This window comes from Fopius arisanus, unplaced genomic scaffold, assembly GCF_000806365.1.
Source record: "Fopius arisanus strain USDA-PBARC FA_bdor unplaced genomic scaffold, ASM80636v1 scaffold00020, whole genome shotgun sequence".
NCBI classification, from domain to species: Eukaryota; Metazoa; Arthropoda; class Insecta; order Hymenoptera; family Braconidae; genus Fopius; species Fopius arisanus.
The window spans coordinates 107,304-132,065 of NW_011887759.1; the positions used below are offsets into that span (position 1 = coordinate 107,304).

At 37.3% G+C, this 24,762-nt stretch overlaps 4 protein-coding genes across 4 annotated transcripts; 2 read left to right on the plus strand and 2 right to left on the minus strand.

Annotated features, from left to right (window-relative positions):
- Positions 1-231: 231 nt before the first annotated feature.
- Positions 232-3,579, plus strand: sca (scabrous). Its single transcript, XM_011300976.1, has 3 exons — positions 232-690; positions 904-1,243; positions 2,131-3,579. The coding sequence occupies exons 1-3, from the start codon at positions 479-481 to the stop codon at positions 3,448-3,450; spliced, it is 1,872 nt and encodes a 623-aa protein (XP_011299278.1). The 5' UTR covers positions 232-478; the 3' UTR covers positions 3,451-3,579.
- Positions 3,580-4,209: 630 nt separating this feature from the next.
- On the plus strand, positions 4,210-11,514 carry LOC105264236 (ATP-binding cassette sub-family G member 4). The gene is made up of 10 exons (XM_011300977.1): positions 4,210-4,630; positions 7,321-7,602; positions 7,765-8,072; positions 8,146-8,291; positions 8,422-8,545; positions 8,879-9,173; positions 9,279-9,421; positions 9,607-9,775; positions 9,885-10,141; positions 10,772-11,514. Exons 2-10 carry the CDS (start codon positions 7,371-7,373, stop codon positions 11,123-11,125), a joined length of 2,028 nt encoding a protein of 675 aa, XP_011299279.1. The 5' UTR covers positions 4,210-4,630; positions 7,321-7,370; the 3' UTR covers positions 11,126-11,514.
- Positions 11,515-12,599: 1,085 nt separating this feature from the next.
- Positions 12,600-17,865, minus strand: LOC105264237 (ATP-binding cassette sub-family G member 4). Its single transcript, XM_011300978.1, has 8 exons — positions 17,354-17,865; positions 16,708-17,024; positions 15,645-16,029; positions 15,009-15,247; positions 14,656-14,824; positions 14,328-14,428; positions 13,503-13,658; positions 12,600-13,429 (listed from the first exon to the last, which is right to left on the minus strand). The coding sequence occupies exons 1-8, from the start codon at positions 17,553-17,555 to the stop codon at positions 13,085-13,087; spliced, it is 1,914 nt and encodes a 637-aa protein (XP_011299280.1). The 5' UTR covers positions 17,556-17,865; the 3' UTR covers positions 12,600-13,084.
- Positions 17,866-18,510: 645 nt separating this feature from the next.
- On the minus strand, positions 18,511-24,715 carry LOC105264238 (ATP-binding cassette sub-family G member 4). The gene is made up of 11 exons (XM_011300979.1): positions 23,233-24,715; positions 22,931-23,162; positions 22,267-22,384; positions 21,619-21,799; positions 21,362-21,507; positions 20,966-21,207; positions 20,642-20,901; positions 19,836-20,004; positions 19,272-19,528; positions 19,052-19,206; positions 18,511-18,925 (listed from the first exon to the last, which is right to left on the minus strand). Exons 2-11 carry the CDS (start codon positions 23,031-23,033, stop codon positions 18,736-18,738), a joined length of 1,821 nt encoding a protein of 606 aa, XP_011299281.1. The 5' UTR covers positions 23,034-23,162; positions 23,233-24,715; the 3' UTR covers positions 18,511-18,735.
- Between the last annotated feature and the right edge of the window lie 47 nt (positions 24,716-24,762).

Here is a 24,762-nt window from a genome sequence, read left to right on the forward strand (position 1 = left end):
TCCATCAATTTCCAACTGAATCACAAATTCTTGGAGGATTTTTTTCAACTTTTTTCTATCAGCTTTTTTTCCTCCTCACTCCCGAGGCTCGAGAATTTCGATAATAAAATGTGGAATGAGTTTATACATGGGGTCCCGGTATTCAGGAGTATATCGAGGGGATGGAGGGGGATTGAGGGGGCCCTGGGCCTTATACCTGATGGGCACACGGTGCGTTCATGCGGCGAACACCTGCCTCGCGCCCAACAGGCTCTTCTATACGTACCCCCGTCCCTTTGTCCATTCGATGATATAAGCACCTGGACTCCCCAGTGAATTTCTCCAGTTAAGCTCCAAAATCCGTCCAGTGAGGACCTATTCCTCATTTTTTTTCACTCGGTACCAATTGCAAGACTGGAATATTTCCCTGAGATAGTGTCATTGGCCTCAATTGGGCCTCTCTCGTTGTGGCTAATCACTTTATTACCAATTATTCAAGATGTCTTTCAAGTGGCTGGTGCTGATACTCATTGCAAGTGCTCTCGGCGATGATGTTGATCTCGCTGATACCGTCAAGCTACTTCGGGAAAAAGTGAATGCACTCATTGATCGTAGACAAGAGGATTACAATGCACTCGAGGAGAGTCTCAAAGTCGCCATGGAGAAGAATACAGAATTGACGGTTTTGAGGAATGAAGTTAAACAGCTGAGGTGAGAGCTCATTAATTCTTCCTCATATTAATTACTCACTCAAGCACTTTTTTTCTTGTTGGGATTATTGAATTTATGGTAATTCAAGCAATTAGCGGTTTCTTTTATCGAGTCCTTGGTATTACCGCGTTATTGGAATTGTATGGTTGAGATTGAGTTATACACGAGAGCCGATGAAATGAAATGTGACGAATGTATTTTAATAAATTACAGGAAGGAAGTGGGTTTGCTTCGGGGCGGAAGCGGCAACGAGGCGAAGAATGAACGCCTGAGGGTCAAATGGTTGGGTAGCGCTGTGACTGAGCTGAAGAATGAATTGGCGGAGGTATTGACGGCTAGGAATGCAAGCGAGGAACTAGCACAGAGGGCCAGGATGAAGAGTGAAATTGCCCTGTTGAGGGGTGATGTTGCACAAGTCGGCAGAGGCATAAGGGATCTAGGGGGAAGACTAACTAGGATTGAAGCATCCCTCGGGACTCTACGAGTTGATATCATTGGGATTAAAGAGAGGGCTGGACAAGTTACCCGGAGTTGCGCTGATATTGCTAGTCAGGTAACTATTTCTCTCCATTCCAAAACTTTATCAGAAGATATTTTCACTCTTTGCTTCCCACTCGGTGCTTATTCGTAATTAAAACTAATTTATTCGATAAATTACGGCTCTTTATAAATACATCACTTATTATTCTTCCACTTCTGAGAAAATTGAGGAAAATTGACCAGACGGGAAAAATAATAAAATTATCACATAGCCGCGACTCGAGGAGCTATTAATAAAGAGAAATTTTCATCTCGATTGAATTAAAAAAAAAATGAAAAAATATTGGTCTTACGGATGCATAATGTCCCCGTCCCCTATTTACATGTTTCGTTGATGCACCTGCGGGTCTCGTCCCCGTAGCAGGCGGCTATCGTGTTGGAGGCAGCCGGCCGTTAATTTCAGTTTCTCGTTTTGGTGGCCAGCAGCTGCCGCAAAGTTGGCCAATCCCCACTTCTTTTTTGTCCGCCTCCACTGCGTTCCATTCTCAATGGCAGGTGGCACATTGCCTTTTCCCCCCTTTTTTACCTTCACCTTTCCTCCCCCTCCCCCCCACATCCCCTCAATTCTACCAGCACTCACGTTCCCCAGGTATTGAAGTTGAATTAAACCTGGAGAACAGACGCAGGGGTGGCGTGTGTTACCTCACACGAGCCGCCAGGTTAAAGTATCCCCTCCCTCTACTCCTCAACATCCGTCTCATTCTCTCTCATCTCCCAAACACTCACCACCTGGTACTTCTTTATTTTCCATCTCTTTATACTACGCGACCAACGGACGTCGTTAAACGCGAGTTTAAGTACCTCTTAGTTCCAGTATCTCCACGAACAACTGTGTCCCCGTAGCGGTTGAAATTACTTCGTCAACTTAATCCATGAATTTTCGTTTTTTTGTTGTTTCAGTTAAGCACTGTCCAAATTGAGATGAAATCATTAAAGTACGAGCCGCACGTCGAGGCAAAGAATCACCTGTCGCGCAATGAAATTAACGAAATAATAGATGACCAGGAGGAGAGGTACAAGCGCGAGCATCACAGATCATTTCGTCACGGTTCATCGAGATCTTCAGTTCTGAAGAGAATCGAGGAGAGATTGAGTGGTTTAGAGCACAAGATCGCGATAGTCTCGAGGAAACGAGGGATGATTGAGAAGCGCGTGGTGTATGAGAACTCAGAGATTTCTCTGGTGTCCCTGAAGAGCCTGAAGGAGGATTTCCTGAGACAACTCCTGAATGTCACACAGCGGCTCGTCACGATGGAAAAACACCTGGTGGACTCTGACCTAGCGACGCTGCAATCCCTGGAGACTTTGGAGGATAAAATCACCAGCAATCAATCAGAGTTGAAACGCGAGGTGGCGAGGATTGACGTCAACGCTGCGAGGAAGAACGCCGAGATATCGCTAACACGAGAGGACATTGGAAATTTACGGAGGACAGTTCAGGCCTTGAGCGTGAGTGCCTCAAAACTTCAGGAGAAGAGCGATGTTCAGCAGGAGAGCATATCAGAGCTTGTCAAAAAAATTGACCAGACGCCAGCCCTTGACTCGGCAGTTGCCAGAGCCGTAAATATCACTCACGAACTGGAGCACGTGGAGGACGAGTACAGGCTGATGGTAGATGCACTTCCTAGTAACTGCGACGCCAAGGACGGTCTGACACTCCTGGGAAATGGTCAGGGTGCACCACTCCTGGTGTCTTGTCATGCTGGCTGGATCATGGTAGCCAGGAGAATGGACGGTATCGTTGATTTTGACAGGAGTTGGAGTGAATACGCCAGTGGCTTTGGCTCACCACTCAACGAATTCTGGGTTGGGAATGAAGCCCTCCATCGACTAACACGTGACAACTGCACAAAAATCAAAATCGATCTGACCGATATCTATGGGATCAGATGGACCGCTGAGTACGATCACTTTGCTGTTCTCTCGGAGGAGACCGGATATCAGCTCCAGGTTGGTGGCTACTCTGGCAATGCCACTGACGCCTTCTCCTATCAGAACAATATGAAATTCAGTGCTAAGGACAAGGACATGGACATCAGCTCTGCCGATTGCGCGGCTAATTATCACGGGGGCTGGTGGTTCAGCCACTGTCAGCATGCCAATCTCAATGCCAAGTACTCACTCGGATTGACTTGGTACCAGTCTGACAGCAATGAGTGGATGGCCGTCACTGCATCCACCATGTCGATAAAGAAAAAAGATCGGTGTAATTCGAGCTAATTTTTAATGAGATTAGTAATGAATTTGTCGGTGAAATTATCAAGCCAAAGATTTATAGGTAAATTTAACAAGCACGTATCATTGAACATGTAAATAATCTGTACATTATGTATTGCTTATGTGAATTTATGGAGAATAAAGATTCTTTTATTTATCTTCGAGTGATTGAATTTCTTTTGAAGGTTTTTTCGTGCACGCTGTGTTTATCACATCCGGTGCATCATATCCCGGAACTGGCTAATCCTTTACCTTACAATTATCTCGTATGAAGTTCAAGATAACCGCAAGGACGGAGTCCATTCGTGGAGGACGTGGACAGTAGATTTATTTAAAGAGGCATAAGATCAGCGGGACACAATGATAATTGATAATTCTGCATTCTGTTGTACCCGCGATTGGACTCTAGTCACCCGGTTCACCTGGAATTAAATATCGAGAAAACACGCAATGGAAATATTTCCACTGACTCACGAAAGAACGGCGAATCCTTGAATCAAATATCACAAGTAATTATCGAAATGAAAATTCATGTGTTGCTGGTAACCAGTGGTGAATTGAGAGAGTAATCTCTCTTATCAATTTCCGCGGTATGAAATTGAACGAATGCTGGAAAACTTTGGACTCGAGTGATTTTTCATTACGTTGATTATTAACATCGACTTCAAATCCATTTATTACGATGTGAACAGCTGTTCTGCCTGTTTAATGATTTGTTCTGTGGATTTCGTCATTAGATTGCAGAAAATGTTGGGGAACTCATTTGGCTGATGAGATGTCGTGAAGATGATGGTGGGGGAGTAGGGGATGCAGAGCGGTTGGTGGATGAGAAGTCTAGGAAGAGACCCCGGAGATCTCTTGGTGATTCAAGTGGTAGGAGAAAGAGGACATATTTCTCTTGGAATATACTCCGAGTTGAACGTCAGAGAGCAGTCAGTCAGGCTCAGTGGCAATTCCAACATCAAATTAAACGTGCGCTCCGTGAATCGGACTATCATTGCAATCGAAATTTTAACCATTCTCTGGGTATTTCAATACCTTGATCGAGTTTTACAGAATAAGGCTTTCAATTCAAGGACTTATTTTATTCCTTTTTCACTGAATGATTCCAAACAATCTGTTTCTACGGTGTATTTCCATTTGTCGTTGCGGAATGTTGAAGACTACAGCGTAAATTATCAAGGTAAAAACCATAATATTTATTTTTCATTAGTACAAATCGTCAGCATGTTATGTCCTTTTTTGCTCAATTCATTCTCATGTTCACGTCATCCTGGCCCATTTAAATGCTCCCCCACCGCAACTTGCATTTTCTGACCTTCTGCAATTTATCCAATTGTCGGTAAACGGATTAATAATAAAATAAAACTCGATTCATTGGGTTTACTCGGCGATTATAGCGGAGTGGGATTTTTTGTTTTACTCAGGTAGAATTACACAATGAGGAAAAAAATTATAATTGAGGAATACCGCATTGAGATTTTCACCGCAATCTCCCCGGGGAATGCCTCGACAAAAAGGATTTGTCGGTTACTTTCACTCATTCGTGAGTAATGATAATGCAACAAGTGAAAATACCGGTTTACGAAGAACAAAAGATTTGGCCGAAACTCGTCCGAGATAATGACTGAATCCTGGGAAAATCAAGTTAACGAGATTATTTTCATACATGAATAATCCATTTGAATCATGAGGCTTAAAGCATAATTAACCAGCAAAAGTAATCAAAATTAATGAAATTATAATTAAATTAATTTTCTGATTGACCCGAAAAAAATCTCCTGTGTTTTTTCCAGTTTTATAAATTTTTTAAAAGTTCAGAAAAATCACAGAAAAATCATTGCGCGGACATAAAATTTTAGGAGTAATTAAATATTAACAAAACGCGAAAACGGTGCATTTTTTTCGCGACAATGTCATCAAACGTTTTGCAGAAATTAGTAGAAAAAAACTGGAAAAATGAGATTTAGTGAGGAATAACTCCTCACTGCTTACTCTTATTCATATAGAATACCCCTCGGCTGTCCTCTACAAATGTTTCTTTCAGATTATTCCTCTTTTTATCAGTATTTCTCCGATGTCGATTACCTCCTCCTCTCCTCCCCTATCTTGTGCTACACAACATGCTGATGACAGCGTCAATTCAACCGCTAAACAATTAACTACGCCAATCAATATTTTCCACCGATTATTTCTCATTGTACAAGATTTTTTTCAATCGTTTATTTGCGCCGATCGCGTAACAGTTAATTACAATATAAGTGATACGTTTTTTTACTGCGTGTCTGAGAGAAAAATCGAACTGTGTTTATAAGAATTGAACAAGAAGTAGTCTAATGTGAATTTCGATTAAAAATTCTCGGGGAATCGGCATACCATGTCATTACGATTTCAATTCTGATTTCATTTAATGAAAAATACATATTTCCGAGAACAATCAAGAGAACATTCGGTGAAGTTAGATTATTCATCCGATATTACATTCGTTGAACGTAAGAATACTATTATTTATCGATTTATCGATGAAAATCATCGATTTAAGGTTTCCGCTGAAAAAATTCTCAATATTAATTAGAAAATAAAACAGAGGAATAGTGAGAGAAAATATAATAAATAAATCCGTTTCATCACTGGAGTCAGTGAAGGCAAATAACACCCGGAGATTATAATTTAAATTGTTTCATTGATGAATAGCATTCTCTGAAGAATTACTAATAGATAGTGGGAATCGTTTTACATTGTAAGAGCGGATAATATCGAGCTCATTTATCTGATAAAATGCATAATTGTCCTCAAAGTCACTGATGGATGCTGACATTCTCCGATTACAGCTTTTGATTCATGACGAAATATTCCTAGAAAAGTTCAATCGTCCATCTTAAATTGTATGATCGAAAAATGTTGATTTCGTTCGTTAAAAAAAATTTATGAATCCCCATTGTGACTCACATCATCCACGAGTTGAACTTTGAACAACAACAATCCACAAGAATAAACTGTCCTTATCAATTCTCATTGTCATTTTTCTCTCTATCAAATGACCAAACACGATTTGATCTACTTTTCATGGCCTGAAAATGGGTAATGAACTATTGCCCATTGTTACAATTACATGTCCACTAACAATGACACGTGCGTGAATTGAATAAAGTTGATGCAACGGTAATAAATGGACGAAAAATTTTAAAAAGGTGAGGCTTCGATAAGGAACCAGTTTGGAAGAATGTGAATAATCATAAAGACGTGATGGAAAAATTTTTCCACCTCACTTTATTCTATATAATGTTAATAATCAATAGAATTAAAAAAAAACGGAAGGTTCATCGACAGCAGTCGTGACATTGTGGGTGAAAGTTGTCCCTGGAATGGATTATTTATTTAAATGAACCAGATAGAAGACGGAATTGATAGATCAGTTACGAGGAAAAGATCACTCTCTTGATAACGCTGATAATCGAGTGACAGAGGTCAATCAAATTGGCAAATGAAGCAATTAATCATGTACTGGAGGCACGGATTTAATGAAAAATATGGGGACAAAGGCGGTGAAAAAGGTAAACACCCTGTGTTGTGGACTTTGTGGGATTGGATGGAGTGGGTGGAGCGGGTGGTGAAGAGCAAAAGGAGCGGATGAACAACAATGATATCGTACCCGATGAATGGACTTTGGCACAGAGTGCGAGTGCTGGTCATACAATGGCCTTCGATCCCCCACCGATTGACAGAATTATTTATTTATCGATACTCATTTCGTTTTAATCTAATCTAATCATTTCATATTTCATGACAAATTATATCATTGAAATGCGCGAGATAGAGGTACCGGTTACATCGAAATTCTTCTTCAATTTCATGTTGTCACTTTGTTCACAGAGCATTGACCGTTACGGTAACTCCCACGTGTTCCATTGGAAGTTTTTGCCATGGAAATTCTGATGCACGAGGCCACCAATGGGGTGACAATCCCTCACGATAATTTAGAATCTGGAGAACGACTGAGGGAGCAGAACAATCAGAAAAATGGAACTGACATGGGGTGGAAGAGGAATGGGGGTGAGTCACAATTACTTGGCAAAGCTAAGGGTGAACATGAAGTCGCGGATATTGTCTTTGAGAACATAAGCTATCGTGTTGGACTTGGATTATTTCGAAAAGGTAAGATAATCGTACCTTCAATTTTATTCTAATTAAACCTCACCCTATTTAATTGGTGATTTGGTTGGATTGGGGATGCTCCTATTCTCTGACTAATTGGTTCAACAACCAAATGTGGTAATTTAATTAATATGATGATGTTTAACCCCGGAACAACAACAGACTACAAGCAAATACTGCACGATATACATGGAAGACTCCCTGCAAGACAACTGATTGCCATAATGGGTCCTTCCGGTGCCGGAAAGTCAACCCTACTCGACATTCTCTCTGGCTATCGTCTAACCGGCATCAGTGGTAATGTTTACGTTAATGGAGACATACGTGATTTAGATGCATTCAGAAGATCAAGTGCTTACATAACTCAAGACGATCGTCTCCAACCCCTGCTGACTGTCATCGAGAATATGAGAGTCGCTGCTGATCTCAAACTTGGTACCAATATACCAAGACAGACGAAAGAAGAAATAGTACGTCCGAATCATTGACTAGTACGTCAGACAACAAATCATCAATTCATCAGGTGTTCTGTTTGGATTTCAGATAGAAGAAATTCTTGTAACACTTGGTCTGTTCGATCATCGGACAACGAGGGCGAGTAGATTGAGTGGTGGACAGCAAAAAAGATTGTCAATTGCCCTTGAGTTGGTTAATAATCCAACTGTCATGTTCCTTGATGAACCTACCACGTGAGTATCTCAACACTTATGCACAGTCCACTATTTTTTCACGAGATTGTCACACATATTTTCATTAGTACTCTATGTAATTATGTATCTATAATGGCTTTTCCTTACTACACATTCATTTTATCATCAGTGGATTAGATAGCTCCACGTGCATGCAAGTTGTTCAACTGCTCAAGGTTCTTGCAAGACAAGGAAGAACTATTGTATGCACCATTCATCAACCCAGCGCCTCTTTATTCCAGTTATTCGATCAAGTTAGTTACATTTTGAAAGTGTTCTATTCTCTCTGATATATTACGAAATAATACTTCTACTTGAATATTCATCGACTTCAGATTTTGCTTTTATTCTGTGATCTGTAACAATTTAAATTTCACCTTTCGATTTTCACTTTTAGTTTTCGAATCTCATATCAGCTGTTATTATTATTCCTGTTATGGTTATCATTATTATTATTAACATATAAAATAGCTATTGAAACATTGGAAAATTCTGAAAAGTATTCTCTCGAGTGAATGAATATTCGGGAAAGAGTAAAACATTTTTGGTGGTGTTAACAATTGAGATTTGATTGCGCACCTGAACAGGTACTTGTTGTGGCTAATGGCTACTGCCTCTATCAAGGCGCAACTGATCAATTAGTGCCCTATTTGGAGAGTGTTAAACTGCCGTGCCCGATATATCACAATCCGGCTGATTATGTTATTGAATTGGCTTGCGGTGAATATGGCTACGATAAAATCGAGAGTCTCGTTAATGCATCGGACAATGGTAGGAATTTGCAGTGGTTCAATAATAAAGAGCGCTTTGTGTCGTCAATCGAGGTCTCTATTGACCCATCGAAGAACGGAGAAAAACCACGAGAGGCTGATGGAAAAACAGGTAAGTCATAAGCCGATAAAAAAATTAATGGGCGGTCAAGCGTATGTTGAATAATACTCTGAGGGATAAAATCAGTTGCTGTCTATCAATCCGTGTGGTTTTCAGGAAAACCCAGTGATAATGACGGGAGTGAAAAAAATTCTACATTTAAAAAAAATCACAAAAAGAAATCTCTGCAAGCTACGTCACAGCTTCATCAACTGAAAATATTACTGCAGCGGGGAGTTATAAAAAGTAAAAGAGATACGGTAAGTCTATATTTATGGTAAGTCATTATGAGATAATGATTTGTAGTGTATAATTGGGTAAATGGATACTTTCATCAAAGAAAAAAACTGAACATTCATTTATTTTTTTTTTCGGAAATATTCAATGATTTTATTTCTGTTCGTACGAGGTATTATTTTTATAATCGCGATTGATGGCATTGCAGACGTTAACTTATCTGAGATTGCTGGTCAATGTGGCGACGGGAATTATGCTGGGTACATTGTTCATTGGGGCTGGTAACGAGGGCCACAGAGTTCTAGAAAATTATAATTTACTTTTTGCTATTCTAATGCACCACATGATGACATCTATGATGCTGACAGTTCTTACGTGTGAGTGAACTATTTGTTGTAACTATTTATTATGGACTTCAAATCAATCAATGACTCTCTGTGAATCTCAATTGAATTCCGGAATAATTAATTTTTTTTCGGTATCCAGTTCCATCGGAAATGAACATTCTGCAGAAAGAACATTTCAATAGGTGGTACAGCCTAAAAATGTTCTACACTTCAGTGACAATTATCGATATTCCCGTAGCTGTGGTATGTTGTGCTGCATTCTCCGGAATAATCTACATCATGTCTGCACAACCCATGGAGTGGAGTAGATTTTCAATGTTCTTCGCTATCAGCTTGCTCGTTGTTTTTACAGCCCAGAGCTTTGGTCTCGTGATCGGAGCTGTCTTCAGTGTTGTCGTGAGTGGAAAATATAAATTTCTATTCGCTATCGAGATTAATTGTACCAATGATTTATCATCAATCGCCTCTGAGTTGACTTTACGACGCACTTAACTCTCATTCAATCTTCAGTAATTAATAATTCAGTAGCGAAGTGGTGAAGTGAAATTATTCCATTTTTACCTTAATTACAAAAAAATCGGTAAAGGATTTCACTTCCAATCGATACGGAAAAAACATATTAAATGCCCCATATGTAGTTTTACCACTTTTTTTACTGATTTTGTTTCTCCCTAACATGATCACTTATTGGCATTCTTATTTTTTTCATTTCTTACGTTTCAATATATTCTGTATACATGATAATATTTATTACAACATCTGTAGGAAGGAGCCCGATAAGCTAAATGAGTAGTTAGATAGTGGCTTTTTGTTAATAATTAATTGAAGGGGGCAGAATGGAATGATTATCTCAAAATGGACGAAATTTTCCGAAATTCACCCCTTCATCATACTGCACATTATTATCATTATTATCTTTATTATTATTATTATTATTATTATTATTATTATTATTATTATCGATGAATAATTTGAATACATGTTGTCGCTATTCATAACAAATTACACCGGATTTTGAAAATTTAGAATGGAACGTTTTTGGCACCGACTCTGTCTGTTCCGATGATGATGTTCGCCGGTTTCGGCGTTAACCTTCGTGATCTTCCAGCTTATTTGAGGCCAGGAAGCTATCTCAGCTATCTGCGATACGGTTTAGAAGGCTACATTCACGCGATTTATGGAGAAAAACGAGAGACCCTCAATTGTGCAGAAACGGAGGAATACTGTCACTATAAATATCCGAGGAAGTTCCTGTCCGAAATCGTGGCCATGGAGCCTGATCAATTCTGGAATGATGTCTTTGGGTTGACTGTTTTATTATTAGCATTGAGAATAAGCTCTTATTTCTTACTGAGGTGGAAACTGCAATCGGCACGATAATGAATTAATCACTGATTTAATCAGTGCTGGCTAGGAATATTTTTATCATCAATGCAAGTAAATAAATCATTCATTATATGTGTGATGATAGGATCGAAGATGCACTCGATTTTTTAAATAATTTTTTTACGAGAATTATTTTCATAGGTTTACTGCGATAACGGTTAGAGTAGGATGGATTATTTTATTGTTATTAATAACGGTTGACTGTGAAATTGTAGAAAATTCCTTCTTGAGTTAAGATTGACAGTAACTTCGAGGAATTTGTAAGCGAGTGTAATAAATAGCGGTACTATTTTTTTATCATCACGATCTTTCTTGAATTAACATTTATACACTTTTCGGGAGAAACGATTGATGATTGGGAGGATTAAATTTATTTATCTGAAGATTTAACAATTTCTAACAATTTTTTATGCAAATTCTCTTGATGAATGTACTTATATGCAGTTGCAGCCCAGAAATTTATAAATTGAGAGAAAAAATTCCCATATGATGAGAAACACAACTATTAAAGTCATTTCAAAATTAATCATCCTTTAACGCGACATCATTATCATAATTGAAATATCATCGAGTTTGTTCAGAATTTATTTACAAGGAAACTGTCTGGAGACTCTCTCACCGATTCTGATGAGCTCAGAATATATTTTTCTCCATAAAAATTCTGACATACAATTTTTTTTCAACTGCAAACAAAGACTTTTAGGAAACTGAAAACGACCTTCATATTTATCGGATTGCCAGGGTTGTTGGATGGTCATCGCCAGTTAGTAATTGAATCACGTATCGACGAAAATTTCAAAATTTTTGAAAATTTGCTATTCAGGAAGGAGCCGATTTACTTTTCGCTGAAGCCCAGTTCACAACAGGATATTTCAAACACGTTTACAACATAAAAATTTGTGTAGTAGTAAGTTTTCCGGTTATCTCATCACTTTTTCATGCTGAGTTGATAGACCCCGGAATGGAGGTCAGAGAAACGTACGTAATGAGCATCTAAATAACACAGCAGCTTATCTCTCGAATACGGCATGATTTTCTTTTTCCTTAAACTTATTTTTCGATAAATAATATGGCGCTGTATTCCATGGAGGTGCGTCGGTTTATTACTTGTTAATGGCATAGTAAAATGGACAAAAATGGAAGTTATACTTCAGCACTCCTTGTATCGAGGTAATTAAACAAGTTAATTATCCCATTCAGGATCGATTTTTCCTACAAATAATATTTGAACAGATCTTTTTATTTAGTCTGCAAATTTTTAGTTATTGATCACGTTGTGATCATGACTTACTAGTTTAATAAAACGGCAAGAATGAATTTGATCCTTGAATTATTTTGCTCTCAGTGTGATGTAATCGATATTCCTTTCATTGCTGATAAATACTCACTTTGACTGTCACACTTGGATAATCATGACTCAATCAAGACAAATGTCAGGAAGAGATTTAGGTTTTTACAAATGTACAACTGTTGGTAGGTGCTTTATTAATCGTGAGGTAGATCGACATTTTCGCTCGTGTAAACAAGAATGGAGTTGTTTTTACTCAAATCCGATAATATAAAAATAGTCTACCATAAAACAACAGGTACAAAAAGCTCTTAAATTTATCAATAATGATAATTACACATTTTCTAACAATACAAATCTGGTACAAAAATAATTTCGACGCCTACACCCTTGAGCAATAATTATTAAAAAAGTACAATAGCGATTTGTTATCGCGGAATATCTCTAAAACCAAGGCAGATATCAAAATCTTTATCCTAAACTTTTTTATAGCTCTGAAGTACCTCTCCAAAAAAGATTTCAATAAAATTTTTATAAACTTCCATAGCTGCGGAGATATTTCTGAAAAACTCACCGAAGGGCTAAATCACTTGACTCTCCGACTTCACAGCAAAAATAATTCTTTACATTAAACGCTCGTGTGGAAGTTTCGTATACCAAATTTTCTATACCGATCTACAACTCTTCCACTTGAGTACCCCATAAATACATAAATGCAGAAACCCAATCCAAGCTACGAGAGCATAAATGATAGCGGAAAATTCGATGGACGGCATATTCATGTGTCGTAAAATTCTATCTGGAGCTCTTAGAATACAAAAATTCTCAGAGCATGGCAATACCTCTCGATCTCCACCATAAATAGCTTGCATGAGTCCCTCAAACGTATACCTGAAGTAGCTCAAGAAGCTGAAGGGTGTCATGTACGAGGGGATTTCTCCCAGCTTGAGAAAGAACCCCGAGAAAAGGCACATCGGTATGTTCAATGCGGGAACGAGAAAAGTTCCACACTAGAAAGATAAATCCCATGAATCTCCGTATTCTGAAATAATAAATGATGAAATAGATAATGGGGTTAATTACGTGAGTGTTCATTGCGGCTCCTGCCAGCATTCCGAAGGATTGCGCTAGTACACACAGGAGAAAGCAGATTAACCAGCTCTTCATGAATCTTTGGCTTTCTATTGGTTGTCCGGTCATACCGTAAGCTATTACCAAAAATAACGTAGGACAGAGAGTCTAAAATCGGCAAATATTCTAATAAAAAAAACGTATGAACTATGCGGAATAATTAATTTGGTGTAGGGAGAAGAGGAGCGATATAAATCATGTTCAATCTTCACTAGCTCGAGATTATGGAATTTAAATTTTTTGCTTTTCAATAATGTCAATAAAATTAATAACTCTTGAGGCGAACGCCTTGAAATTCAGATGACTTCAAATGTCGGGCTTTTACTTATGTTCATTTCATAATCATTCGATATAACTTGATCTCATTTTCTTGTGCTCTTTATATGCATAGTGATGCTATTTACTCCCTCATGTTTATGAAATTTTTTCAAATCACTTGTTCAATTCCATATTTTTTACATTTAATTCGATGTTTGCAAATTTAATCCTCTGCTTCGTACGTTTTCTCATCACTTTTTATTTTTCCTCGTTGATCATTATTGAAGCAGCATTAATAATTAATTTGGTATCTTCTAGTGCTTTTTTGCTTCTTCTCTTGGAAATTTCGAAACGCTTCTTTCAATTATGCTTTTCCGATTTGTTTAAAGGCAATTTATTCAGACTTGACTTAGCTCATCTATTCAGATTATTCCAATTTTTTGTCTTGATCTCGAGATATTGAAGAATTCGAGTCTTTGCCGTCATCATCCCCCAATTTTTTCAAATAATTATTAAAACCTGCAGAGGAAGATCCGTGAGGACTTTAGTGAGATGATAAGTCCCCAACCCGTACCAATTATTCATATTCTCCCTTGCGAATACCTCCGCCTCAATCGGAACTGAAAATAATTAATTAATTAATTAATTGGATAAACACCCTCGGGAATTTTAAATCAGTTGATTATATCCAAGAGTATGACTTGATTCACACGCGGGTGAGAGCTTTCGCGATTACCACTAATGTAAGTAATCTTAATTTCGGAATGTTTTCATGTTCTTATCAGGACAATTAGATATCTCAGCATGGAATAATGCCATTTCATCGATTAAGTTCCGGGCTACTCACACATTTGCACTGCTGGCATGGCATTGCTGAAGAACAGAAAGAGTAAAAAAAAGAAGAGACAGGCAATGTTGCTGAATACTTTACTAGCGTCTCCTCCGAATTTATAGAAAACCAGACCCATGAATATTCCAACGACGATATGGGCGGCTAATCTCAGTTTTGTCAAGGTCTGAAAAATGTCAGATGCATCATCAAATCGATTATCATTTTTATCGTGAATATGTTATTGTGCAAACTTGTTTGCGTCGCATGCAAATGATTTTTCAATTCGCTAATGCATCCGCCGTGATATGCGTGGTAGACGAAAAATAATGGAATCAAAGAGAATAATAGATCCTTAAATTGATAATTACATTGTCGCGTAGAATACACTTCGTAGATCTCCAAATTAGCATTTGAAATTCATTGAACCAAGGGTTACAGATTCGCTTCACGCATCTTTGGACATTTTTTATTTTCACATGGTGTTCAATGTCGTGTCCATTGGATAGAGGCGCGAGACTTTTATTTACTACTACTGAATGGAATTTGTTGCTGTAGTTTCTTAAATTATCAAGGTCGCCGCCATGCTGACCGATAATGACTTCCATCACTGCAAGTATGAGTAATTTAAACGCAAATGCATCATTAGAATTGCTGACAATATGCAAAAACTATTTCTTCATTCGAATCATTGCTCATTGATTGAAAAATTTATTCATTTTTGCATGTTATACCGGTTATTTATGACCGTTAATCACTTTTTTTTAATTGAAATTAAACACAAAGTCGTATAATTGATAATTAAGATGACTTTGTACATAAACTTCAAAGAAAATTATCAGTATACTAATTTTATAAATACAGAAAGGTTGAGGAAAATCTTTTTTGAGCAATCAATGAAAATTAATGGATAAAAAATACTACATACACACACACATTAATGCATACATTCGGTCACCGCCCCATTTTAGGGGAAAAATTACATTTTTATAGACCAAATAAATTACCAAACTCTGAGATGTTGTAAAAGGGAGGGCATGAGTATCCAGCCTCTTGAAATGTCTGAACAATTTTGCTACTTGGACCGCAATACAAATCTCTACCCTCAGCTAGAACGAGGATGTCATCGAAATGAGTCATCATTTGACTGCTCGGTTGATGAATAGAGCAGATAACAGTGCACCCAGACAGCGCTATATTCTTCAGTAAAATAATTACTTGAAGAGATGCAGCACTGTCCAGGCCACTTGTTGGCTCATCTAACACAAGTACTCGGGGATTTACAACTATCTCTACTCCTATTGAGAGACGTTTTTTTTCACCACCACTTAAATCTCTCGTCATGGTACTGAGGCAGTTTTGCAAACCCAATGTGCCTGCCACACTCATTACCTGTAAGAAAAAAAGATAATTTTAACTACCACCATTCAATTTGTACCAACAATAATTTGCAGTTAAATTTATCTTTGCGTTTACTCAGCGCAGCGTATTGATCTTCCGAGAAAAAATACGATGATTCGAATGAAAAGACAATTTGTCTGGTAAAAATGACAAAAAAAATTTTTTCTTACCCGATAGAATAAATGTTACCATGAATTTTCTGAATGAAATGGGGAAGTTTATCAATTTTTTAATAGAATACCACTAATTGAATTTCTTTTCCTCTTGCAGACTTGTGCAAATTAAACTAGGAAGCAAAGATTAATAGAGAATCGTAGTGCATTAATTAAATATCTATTTTCGAATACCATTAACAATCCGATTCAAGTTCAATGGAATATTCAGATAATGCGCATATTTTTCCATACAAAAAATGAATCGAAGAGTGTTTAATAGAAAAAGCCAATAAATTTTGATCTTTCTGACCGATTTATTGTGCTAAAATTTTTCTCCTTGGAAATTGTTAGCGCAAATATTGTAAGAGCCTGAATTTCCAGTACAGAAAAAAATAGTCAGAAAACCGGAAAAATTCATGCAAAATAATTGCAGTAAATAATTCCAATCAATTCCAAATAATTGACAACCCAAAAACTGCAGGTGTTGCAAATAATCGATTATATTTTTTATTACCAGACTATTAATTTGTTTTCTATCGGCATGTGGTATTTTCAATCGAGCAGCGAAATATAGAGTTTCTCTAGCAGTCAGAGAAGGTAGTAGTGCAAATTCTTGAGGAATATAGCACGTTAATTTTCTGAGGGTATCAGCAGTGGCCGGAGTTCCATTGATAGCAAGATGCCCTCTGACTCCCTCTTTTTTTCCTCTTAATCCACAAAGGATACTCAACAAACTGGTTTTTCCGGCTCCTGATGGACCAACTAGAACATTCAGTCCACCACCGCTAAAATATCCATGAATTTCCTGCAGTATCTCTTTACTCCGTTTACCTATTTATTTAAATAACGGTAAACCAATCAGTACTCCAATAATCATGATCGCCACTAATAATCGCTGCAATATCAATGAATTTAACAGTACCAGTAATTATTTCAAGGCATGAGTCATTACAATTATTACAATTGCCATCAGAATTTTTAAGGTCAAGTTAAAATGGAATTCATTAAAAAAATTAATGTAATGAATAGACAGCGCTTGAATGGCCATTTTTACTCATTTATTCAGAATTTCCGGATAAACATTTTTGAACTGGCACTTGGCTCTGCTGCGATTGTTTTTTAAATAAATTTACGTTTATGAATTCGGGTAGATCACTTGCCTCTGGCGTTTTGACGAATTGAGTATGAGAGGTCACTGAAGCTAATTGTTATATTTGCTAGAGGTTCTGGAGTTTCGGAAGAGTCGGGCGTTTCAGGATCTTCTGATTTTGTTATAAATGTTTTCATGGCTGAATTCGTTATTTTATTGTCATCATCACCACTATCGTAGCCTCTACCCACTGGACCGATTAATTCCTCCATTGTGCAGAATCCGGTGGTAATTGAGTGGTTGATATTTATATCACAATGTCCTCCGGCAGATAGTTTACCAGTAAATGTCTATTCAGTTATTTTATTACATGGTACACTACAGGGGCTCACTGATAAGACTGCACTTTGAATTTCTAGGATTTTTTTTTCTCCTGTTACATTATCTTTGATGAGTTATCTTAAAGTTCAAAATCAAACTCCACTCGTGGCAAGATTCGAGTGGGGACTGGAACGTCAAGAGTTTCTTGTTGAGTCGCACAATTTACTATCGAGTGAGAACAGTCTGACCCCTTCTGTAACCACCAGTCAGTGAAAATGGATGGTGAATGGCACGTGGGAAGATATCGCCAGAGGTGGGAGGAGTAACAAGTAGATTTAACAAATTGTTTAATCAACAGATAAAATATTCGCAAGATAATCGATCATTTCTATCATTTTGTACCTCACAGAAAAACAATACATTACCTCGGATTTTTGGGTATCGCGAAGCCGCGAAAATGGCTATTTCCATTCGAAAATTAATTTTTCCTGCATTTATTCCATTTTTGTTCATGAAAAATTACACAAAAAAAAAGTTTAATCGTAAAATAAAAACGGCGTTTTCGCAATCATTTTTATTATTATTATTAATTACTTGCGGAAACAATGTGACCGTGAAAAATGCCATTTTTACACGGATTGCGGGAATTTTTACGGGTCCTGTTAAATTCTCTATTATAAATTCAAGGATTACTTCAACGGTTTCCATCATCCAATGGAATTTTGTCTTCAACAACGCCATGATTGCGTAGTTAGCCACTCGTAAATGGAATCGTGCATTCACTCGTGAGTGGAATTATCAAGTAGAAAGTTCGTAGATATGCGCCTATGGTGTAATGCGTCCTACACCGAAGGAATATGAAAGGCTAATTAAATATTTTTGAAAATTAAACACCACCATTGTCGTATAAAAATTTATTTGGCAGAATAGATTTTCAATAACATTTTTTTTGCTATGGCATCGTAGAAAAACTATTATTTCCAAGACTTCCAATTGATTTCACAATTTTCGTCGATGATCACAAGAATTATTGTCCCCGGAAATTCGTTTTGACTAGATTTCTGCTGCCGTTTCCATATTTTTCTTATAAAAAATGTAATTTTTCCATCCACCCCATTTTATTGTCCATTTTCAGAGTATTTTCTTCAGTTTTAATCGAAGACAAGCGTAGGCTATAAAATCTAGTATTACGTAAAGAATAGCTAGAACAATCATTGGCATCCAGTATTCACCAGATTTCATCCCGAAATCCATCAATACCTTCTTAGGATATGTATAATGACAGTAAATTTCATTGCAAGGCATCTGGGATCGTCCGAATCTACAGGAAAAAATATATAAAAATAACTAAAATGAAAAATAACGAGAAAAAAAATAGTACTTTAGTAATTTCTCCAATGGCTCCAATTTGTCTGAAAAATATTCTTACAAAAAATTCGAGACTCACCCGTACATCGAGGCCATGGCACCTTGAAATCCATATTTCAAGAATGAACAATGGAATATCCATTGCAAATACCACGGTGCATCAGTCAAGTGCACTAAAAAACCACTGAACAATACGAATGGCATGATGAAAAAGGGTCCAAATATGACTCCATACTGAAAAGATTATTCAATATTATTTCGTCATATCAATTAATTAATTATTATCCACACGATTTTACCTTTATACTCAAAACAATTCCACAAATGAGACCAATGAGTTGAGCCACCAGTGAAACAGCAATGTAACACAACAACAGAAGTAAAAATCTCCTGCCCTCTGCAATCTGTCCAGTCATGAGATACAAAATTATGGTGTACAACAAAACAGCTGTGATCTGAATTGGCAGATCGGCGAATTTATTCGCGAAGTAGAAAGAGCGCAATTTGTACCAACGATTGAAATGCTCTCGTATGATCACTGGCAGCATGAGGGGAACTAGAACACATTGTAAAATAAAAATGCAAAAATTCTGGCGCGAAATATTAATGTAGACAAATTAATCCTGACCAGTTTTCTAATAATCGATTTATCCCGGAAGCTATAGATTTTTGGTAGAGACGTTGAGGAGATTTTTTGTAGCTTATTAAATTTATGATAAGAATGTTTATTGGCAATTGTTTGTAAAATCAATAGTTTTTTGGAGAAATCGATATTTAGTAATGTTTAAAGATCGGAATTTGCGCGTTTTGCCGTTTGTTTACTTGAATTTAATTTTTTTGTGGATTTGCGAGAAAAATCTTACAGGTAATTAGCGTCGCACTGAAGGCACTGAACATGACGAACATGAGGCTCATGAATAGTAGGCCGGAGTTGTTGCGAGCCTCATCAGCATCAGTACCGATATTGTAGAATACCGATCCTTTGAAAATCGCTATTAGGCAATGGATAGTTAGCCTTGTGAACGTGAGAATCTGTCAAAATAATTAAAAATTCAATTTTCCATTAATTTTCAAATAATTTACCAAAATGAGTGAATTTTCTGCGAGTAGTTCGAACAATTGTGATTATTAATGCATTAATTCTAGAAAGATTTATATATTTTTCCCGTTCAGTGAAACAAATAGCAGAATACAATTAATGGAATTAAAAGTAAATATTCCGCATTTCATTCATCCGCATGATTTTTCTGGGATGAAAATTTCGCCTCTCGCTTAAGTGCAGAGAATGAAAAAGTTCAATAAAAATAACGTGAAAGTTCGGTAATCCGAAAGTCCAAATAAAAGTCCAGTATAAAATACGGTTACATAGTTACATACATTTTTCGGTACTTTTAACCGCTCGTTCTGTAATTTTTGGGGATCATTCAGAAATTTTTGTAAATGATCTGAAAATCGAAAGATCATAATTTCACTTCATCTATTACGCAACTATTCTCTCAGTACAAATCCTCACGTAATATTCCCAAAACTTTTTTCCTCCTGCAATCTACACATTTGAATTGAATAGAAATCAATAAAATTTCCGAGCGTTCAGTTCTTTATTAGATTTTTTCGAATGCGCATATATATGAGAATTAATCCACAATAGACCCAAAAAAAAAAAAATTACCCTATCCCTAGAAAGTTTGATGAAATTCCTCCTGAAGAGTACGAGCAATTGCCGACAAAATCCCGTTGCATAATATCTAGATTTCGATCCACTGGTTTCACTGGTATCAATTTCGGGGAGTTCCATATTGAGTTCATCCCCAAAAGACCAATGAATTTTCGTCTCCGAGGGTGACCTCCAGGCATTGTTCTTTCCATTCTCAATAGACTGACTGAGTATTTTATTATAATCGCCATAATCCCCATTGCATATTTCCATCACTGAACAAATTAAGATAAAAAATCAAAGACAGTTCCACACTACCTCACTTTTAAATAAACTCACAGAAATCAGCAGGATTATAATGCGTTGGACACTGAAGGCCATGATCGGACAAATACGGTATCAAATTGCGTGTACCACCTGTGTAAATACACGATCCATCAACAAGTACGTGTAAATGATCGATCATGTCAAGGAGCGTTGCACTGGGCTGGTGTATCGTGATAACAACGGTACGTGGTCCTTCGCGTGCCAATGCCTTCAATAAATTGATACACTGCTTAGATGCAACACTATCGAGGCCACTGTGTCAACAAGAGCAAAAACAAATGAAAAAAAAAAAAAAAACAGGAAAAGAACTGATAGTAACTGTTTCTCCTTCCTGAATACTCAGCTGAGAAGAAATATCGGAATCTCAACGAGATTCCAATCGATTCCAATCGAGGAAGTAATGCTCACCTCGTTGGCTCATCGAACAGCATGAACGGTGGATTATTCACAAGTTCAAGAGCAATAGCTAGTCTCTTCCGTTGTCCTCCACTCAGATTGGCAGTTCTAGTCTCTTTGGAATTGGCGAGGCCCAGTGCCACCAGGATCTGCTCAATCTACAATAATGAACTGTTAGTTTTATTCTCTTTATCGAATCAACGGGGAAGCAACGAAATAGGCTCTTCTAGGCTGAGTTTGTGTAGAACGACTGAGAATCATTGAATTACCCTCTCAGACTTGCTCCCGTCGCTCGACTGGAGTTTAAGGTCTGCTGCGACCCTCATACTCTCCTCCACGGTTAATAGAGGCTCTAAATAATGATCTTGCATTATGTATGCTGATGATCTTCTGAATGCTGCCAACTCACGGGGCCTGTTATTTACAGACACACTGCCACTCTGCGGGGATCTGCAGTTGATTCGTTGCATTTAATATTTTAGAATATTCCAGAACATTGAATATTTATCACACAACACAACCGCATACATTCCGTTATTAATCCCACAAGTTTTTCTGATAAGAGAACTTGTAAAAAAATATTCCTGGGATTGACACGGGTATAATTTTCTTATTTTGAAAATTAATGGAATCTTGCAGGGAAATTTCAAGAGATGTCTTCAGGAAAATTATACACGTGGTATTCATATCGAGTATTTTTACGGTTTGTCTACTCTACGTAATTGGCTGTCTTTACGGTTTACTAGTCTACATAATTTTCAAAGAACATTAACGAATCGAAAAGTCGAACTATTTTAAAAGGAGTTTTTTTTTTGTCAGTACGTGACGATATTGCAATGATATAATGGCACAACAATGAAATATTATCGAAATTCACTGAGTAATCATTGATTTTTATAAATCTTAAGAATGCTCACGTGAAACCAGCGAGAATATCCATAAGTGTGGACTTTCCAGCGCCAGAGAGGCCCATAACAGCTGTCAATTCTCCAGCCCTGAAGTCACCACTGATATTATGCAGCAGATGACGTTTCTCTGCAAAAAGGACAAAGAGAAACTCTACTGTGATAACTTCCATACCCATACAATCTCACTGTTCCTCCACATCAAGAGTTCATCGAAATTCCATAGCATTTTCGAAATATCTCTTAATCATCAATCATCGACCACTTGAAATTCAATATCTCCATTACATAAAACTGCTCCACTATCCCATCAATTAATAATTATGATTCCAAATCATTAAAATCATTGGAACGATGTCGCGATGGCCGGCGTTATCACGACTTCAGCAGATTGTGAGAAAGATAACCGATGGTGATGAATAGTTAGACGATATCGTTACCAATAGTATCATCCTCGAAATAATTAAAGCTCAATCTAATCCCCCATGAAAGCAGAGGATTAATTTCACAAATAAACCGAAACAACTGTAACTGATAAAAACCCGAGACACTGATACGACTGTCGGAGCGGTCATTGGGCTCGTTGAAACAAAACAGTTAAGAGCAGCTCAGAGAAAAAAGATCGGAAAAAAATAAAAAAAAGCTCATACACTTGTCTCATTACATTATCCATTACCTCTCATTAATAGGCCTGCTTTAACAGTCTGAGAGATACCATCAAAGGTCAGGTTCAAAGATCGCTGGAGAGAGCCAACCGTCTCCTCTGGTGAGCGCTTCATCACAATGGAATTATTTCAATTGTTGTATTACATTCACTATCATCAACGATATAATTCACTAACTACAATTACAACGATTCGTTTCAATAATCATCCTCACTCCGGGACAGGGTGAGATTCATAGAAATCCTGAAATACACAATAGTGAAATTTAATTTTGAGACAATTGGGTAAGTGACTGTGTTGTTGGTCTCTGTACTTTTGCTTGATGTGGAATAGACGAGCGATGGTTAAATACAAGTTGACTAGTTGAAGGTGCGTGTACACGAGTGAACGATTGACGGCAAACTGATATCTTCAGCAGTAATCATGTTGCCACGCGGTATGTGTGGTGGAAATGAGAATGTTCGAATGGTGGCGCGCTCACTCCCACTCGATATAGATATATGACGTATTTTTTTTTTCTTCTCTCAAGGCATTATCTACTTGAACCACATCTTCCACTGTCTCATTACACTCATTACTATTCACCCTGCTGTACCGACCGATAATTTACCAGACATATAATACTGTGCACGAACAAACGAGGCGGGGTCGCACATCTGCTTCATTAAGATTAATTACACGGTTCAAAGGTTTCGCACTAATAAGTAGTCCACACATCCAAATCATTCAATGATCATTGGTTATTCCGAGGGACAGGATGTGTGGGAAAACTCGAAATTGCCACATGGAGAAATTAAATACTCGGGTGATTATATTAGATTGTATGTGCACGCGGGTTTGTATATTACTCAACTGGTCAGAGGTAGAATTTAACTGAGGATGTGGAGAGGGTATGAGATAAATATGTATATCCGTAGGTATTTGTTGTATGAATTATTTTGCGAGTGGAATTTTAAAATCCGAGATACTGAGCGCAAATGTTTTGAAATTACCGAGCGGTTAGTCTGTCGTGATTTTTTACGCGAGAACAATGGAATTAAAATTGTACACGATGAGACTTAATGAAACTAAAAATATACAAGAGATTATTGTGGGATCTAGAGAGAATGCGTGCGCGCCACTAGTTTATATCGGTAGGCGGGTGATTGGCGCGTTTTTAATTTTATCTTCACTAATTTTTTGTTTATTCTCGGGATTTTAGGAATTAAGTCACAATGTTTTGGGGAAGCTTTTTATTCTCTGGTCGAAGCGTCGCGTTTTGTCTCACTTGCACCTCATGGGGTGCGAGCGATTGCGCATGTGTAGGCCGAGCAACAAGGGGTTGCTGCAGGTCTAGAAGAAATTAAATAAACAACCATTTTGCAAGTTTTCAATTTCGCGATCGTATAGTGTGTCTCTTACTTGCGATATGGAAAAATAGTTGCAAATAAATGGGCAATGAAAAAGCAATTTTCCGGATATTTTAATTGAATCGTTTTGATGTAGAAATAAAAGGCTCCATTATTGGATTGTCATGGTGTGATAAAATTTCAGAAAAATAATGTATTATCTGATACACTATTGTGTTAGAAGTAGTCCATTTTGTTTTTAAAGGAAAATCACTGGTTGATCTGTCGTTCCTTTTCGTCCGCTCTAAACTGGTAATAAAGTTGCGAATGAATGGGGATAGGGTAAATACGATAAAATAAATATCGTACGGCTCGTGTGTACACTTTCTACCTGCAATCGGTAAAAAAAGCCTCATTCACGTCCCACCGATATTTATTTATGAATGGACATAGTTAGTTACCAGGAAATTAATTAATTGTCTAAACAAATTAACTTGAACCATTTAAATGATTTT

Excerpts from the sequence above, each read along its gene's own strand:
- sca (XM_011300976.1), top strand. The coding sequence starts at position 479 with ATGTCTTTCAAGTGGCTGGTGCTGATACTCATTGCAAGTGCTCTCGGC. Across the intron at positions 691-903 it reads AATGAAGTTAAACAGCTGAG|GAAGGAAGTGGGTTTGCTTC; the intron begins GTGAGAGCTCAT and ends AATAAATTACAG. Across the intron at positions 1,244-2,130 it reads GCGCTGATATTGCTAGTCAG|TTAAGCACTGTCCAAATTGA; the intron begins GTAACTATTTCT and ends TTGTTGTTTCAG.
- LOC105264236 (XM_011300977.1), top strand. The coding sequence starts at position 7,371 with ATGGAAATTCTGATGCACGAGGCCACCAATGGGGTGACAATCCCTCAC. Across the intron at positions 9,422-9,606 it reads TAAAAAGTAAAAGAGATACG|ACGTTAACTTATCTGAGATT; the intron begins GTAAGTCTATAT and ends ATGGCATTGCAG. Across the intron at positions 10,142-10,771 it reads GAGCTGTCTTCAGTGTTGTC|AATGGAACGTTTTTGGCACC; the intron begins GTGAGTGGAAAA and ends TTGAAAATTTAG.
- LOC105264238 (XM_011300979.1), bottom strand. The coding sequence starts at position 23,033 with ATGAAGCGCTCACCAGAGGAGACGGTTGGCTCTCTCCAGCGATCTTTG. Across the intron at positions 22,385-22,930 it reads AGCAGGCCTATTAATGAGAG|AGAAACGTCATCTGCTGCAT; the intron begins GTAATGGATAAT and ends TCCTTTTTGCAG. Across the intron at positions 21,208-21,361 it reads CTGTTCGATGAGCCAACGAG|TGGCCTCGATAGTGTTGCAT; the intron begins GTGAGCATTACT and ends TTGTTGACACAG.
- LOC105264237 (XM_011300978.1), bottom strand. The coding sequence starts at position 17,555 with ATGGAGGAATTAATCGGTCCAGTGGGTAGAGGCTACGATAGTGGTGAT. Across the intron at positions 16,030-16,707 it reads GAAAACAAATTAATAGTCTG|GTAATGAGTGTGGCAGGCAC; the intron begins GTAATAAAAAAT and ends TTTTTCTTACAG. Across the intron at positions 14,429-14,655 it reads CATGCCAGCAGTGCAAATGT|TTCCGATTGAGGCGGAGGTA; the intron begins GTGAGTAGCCCG and ends AATTATTTTCAG.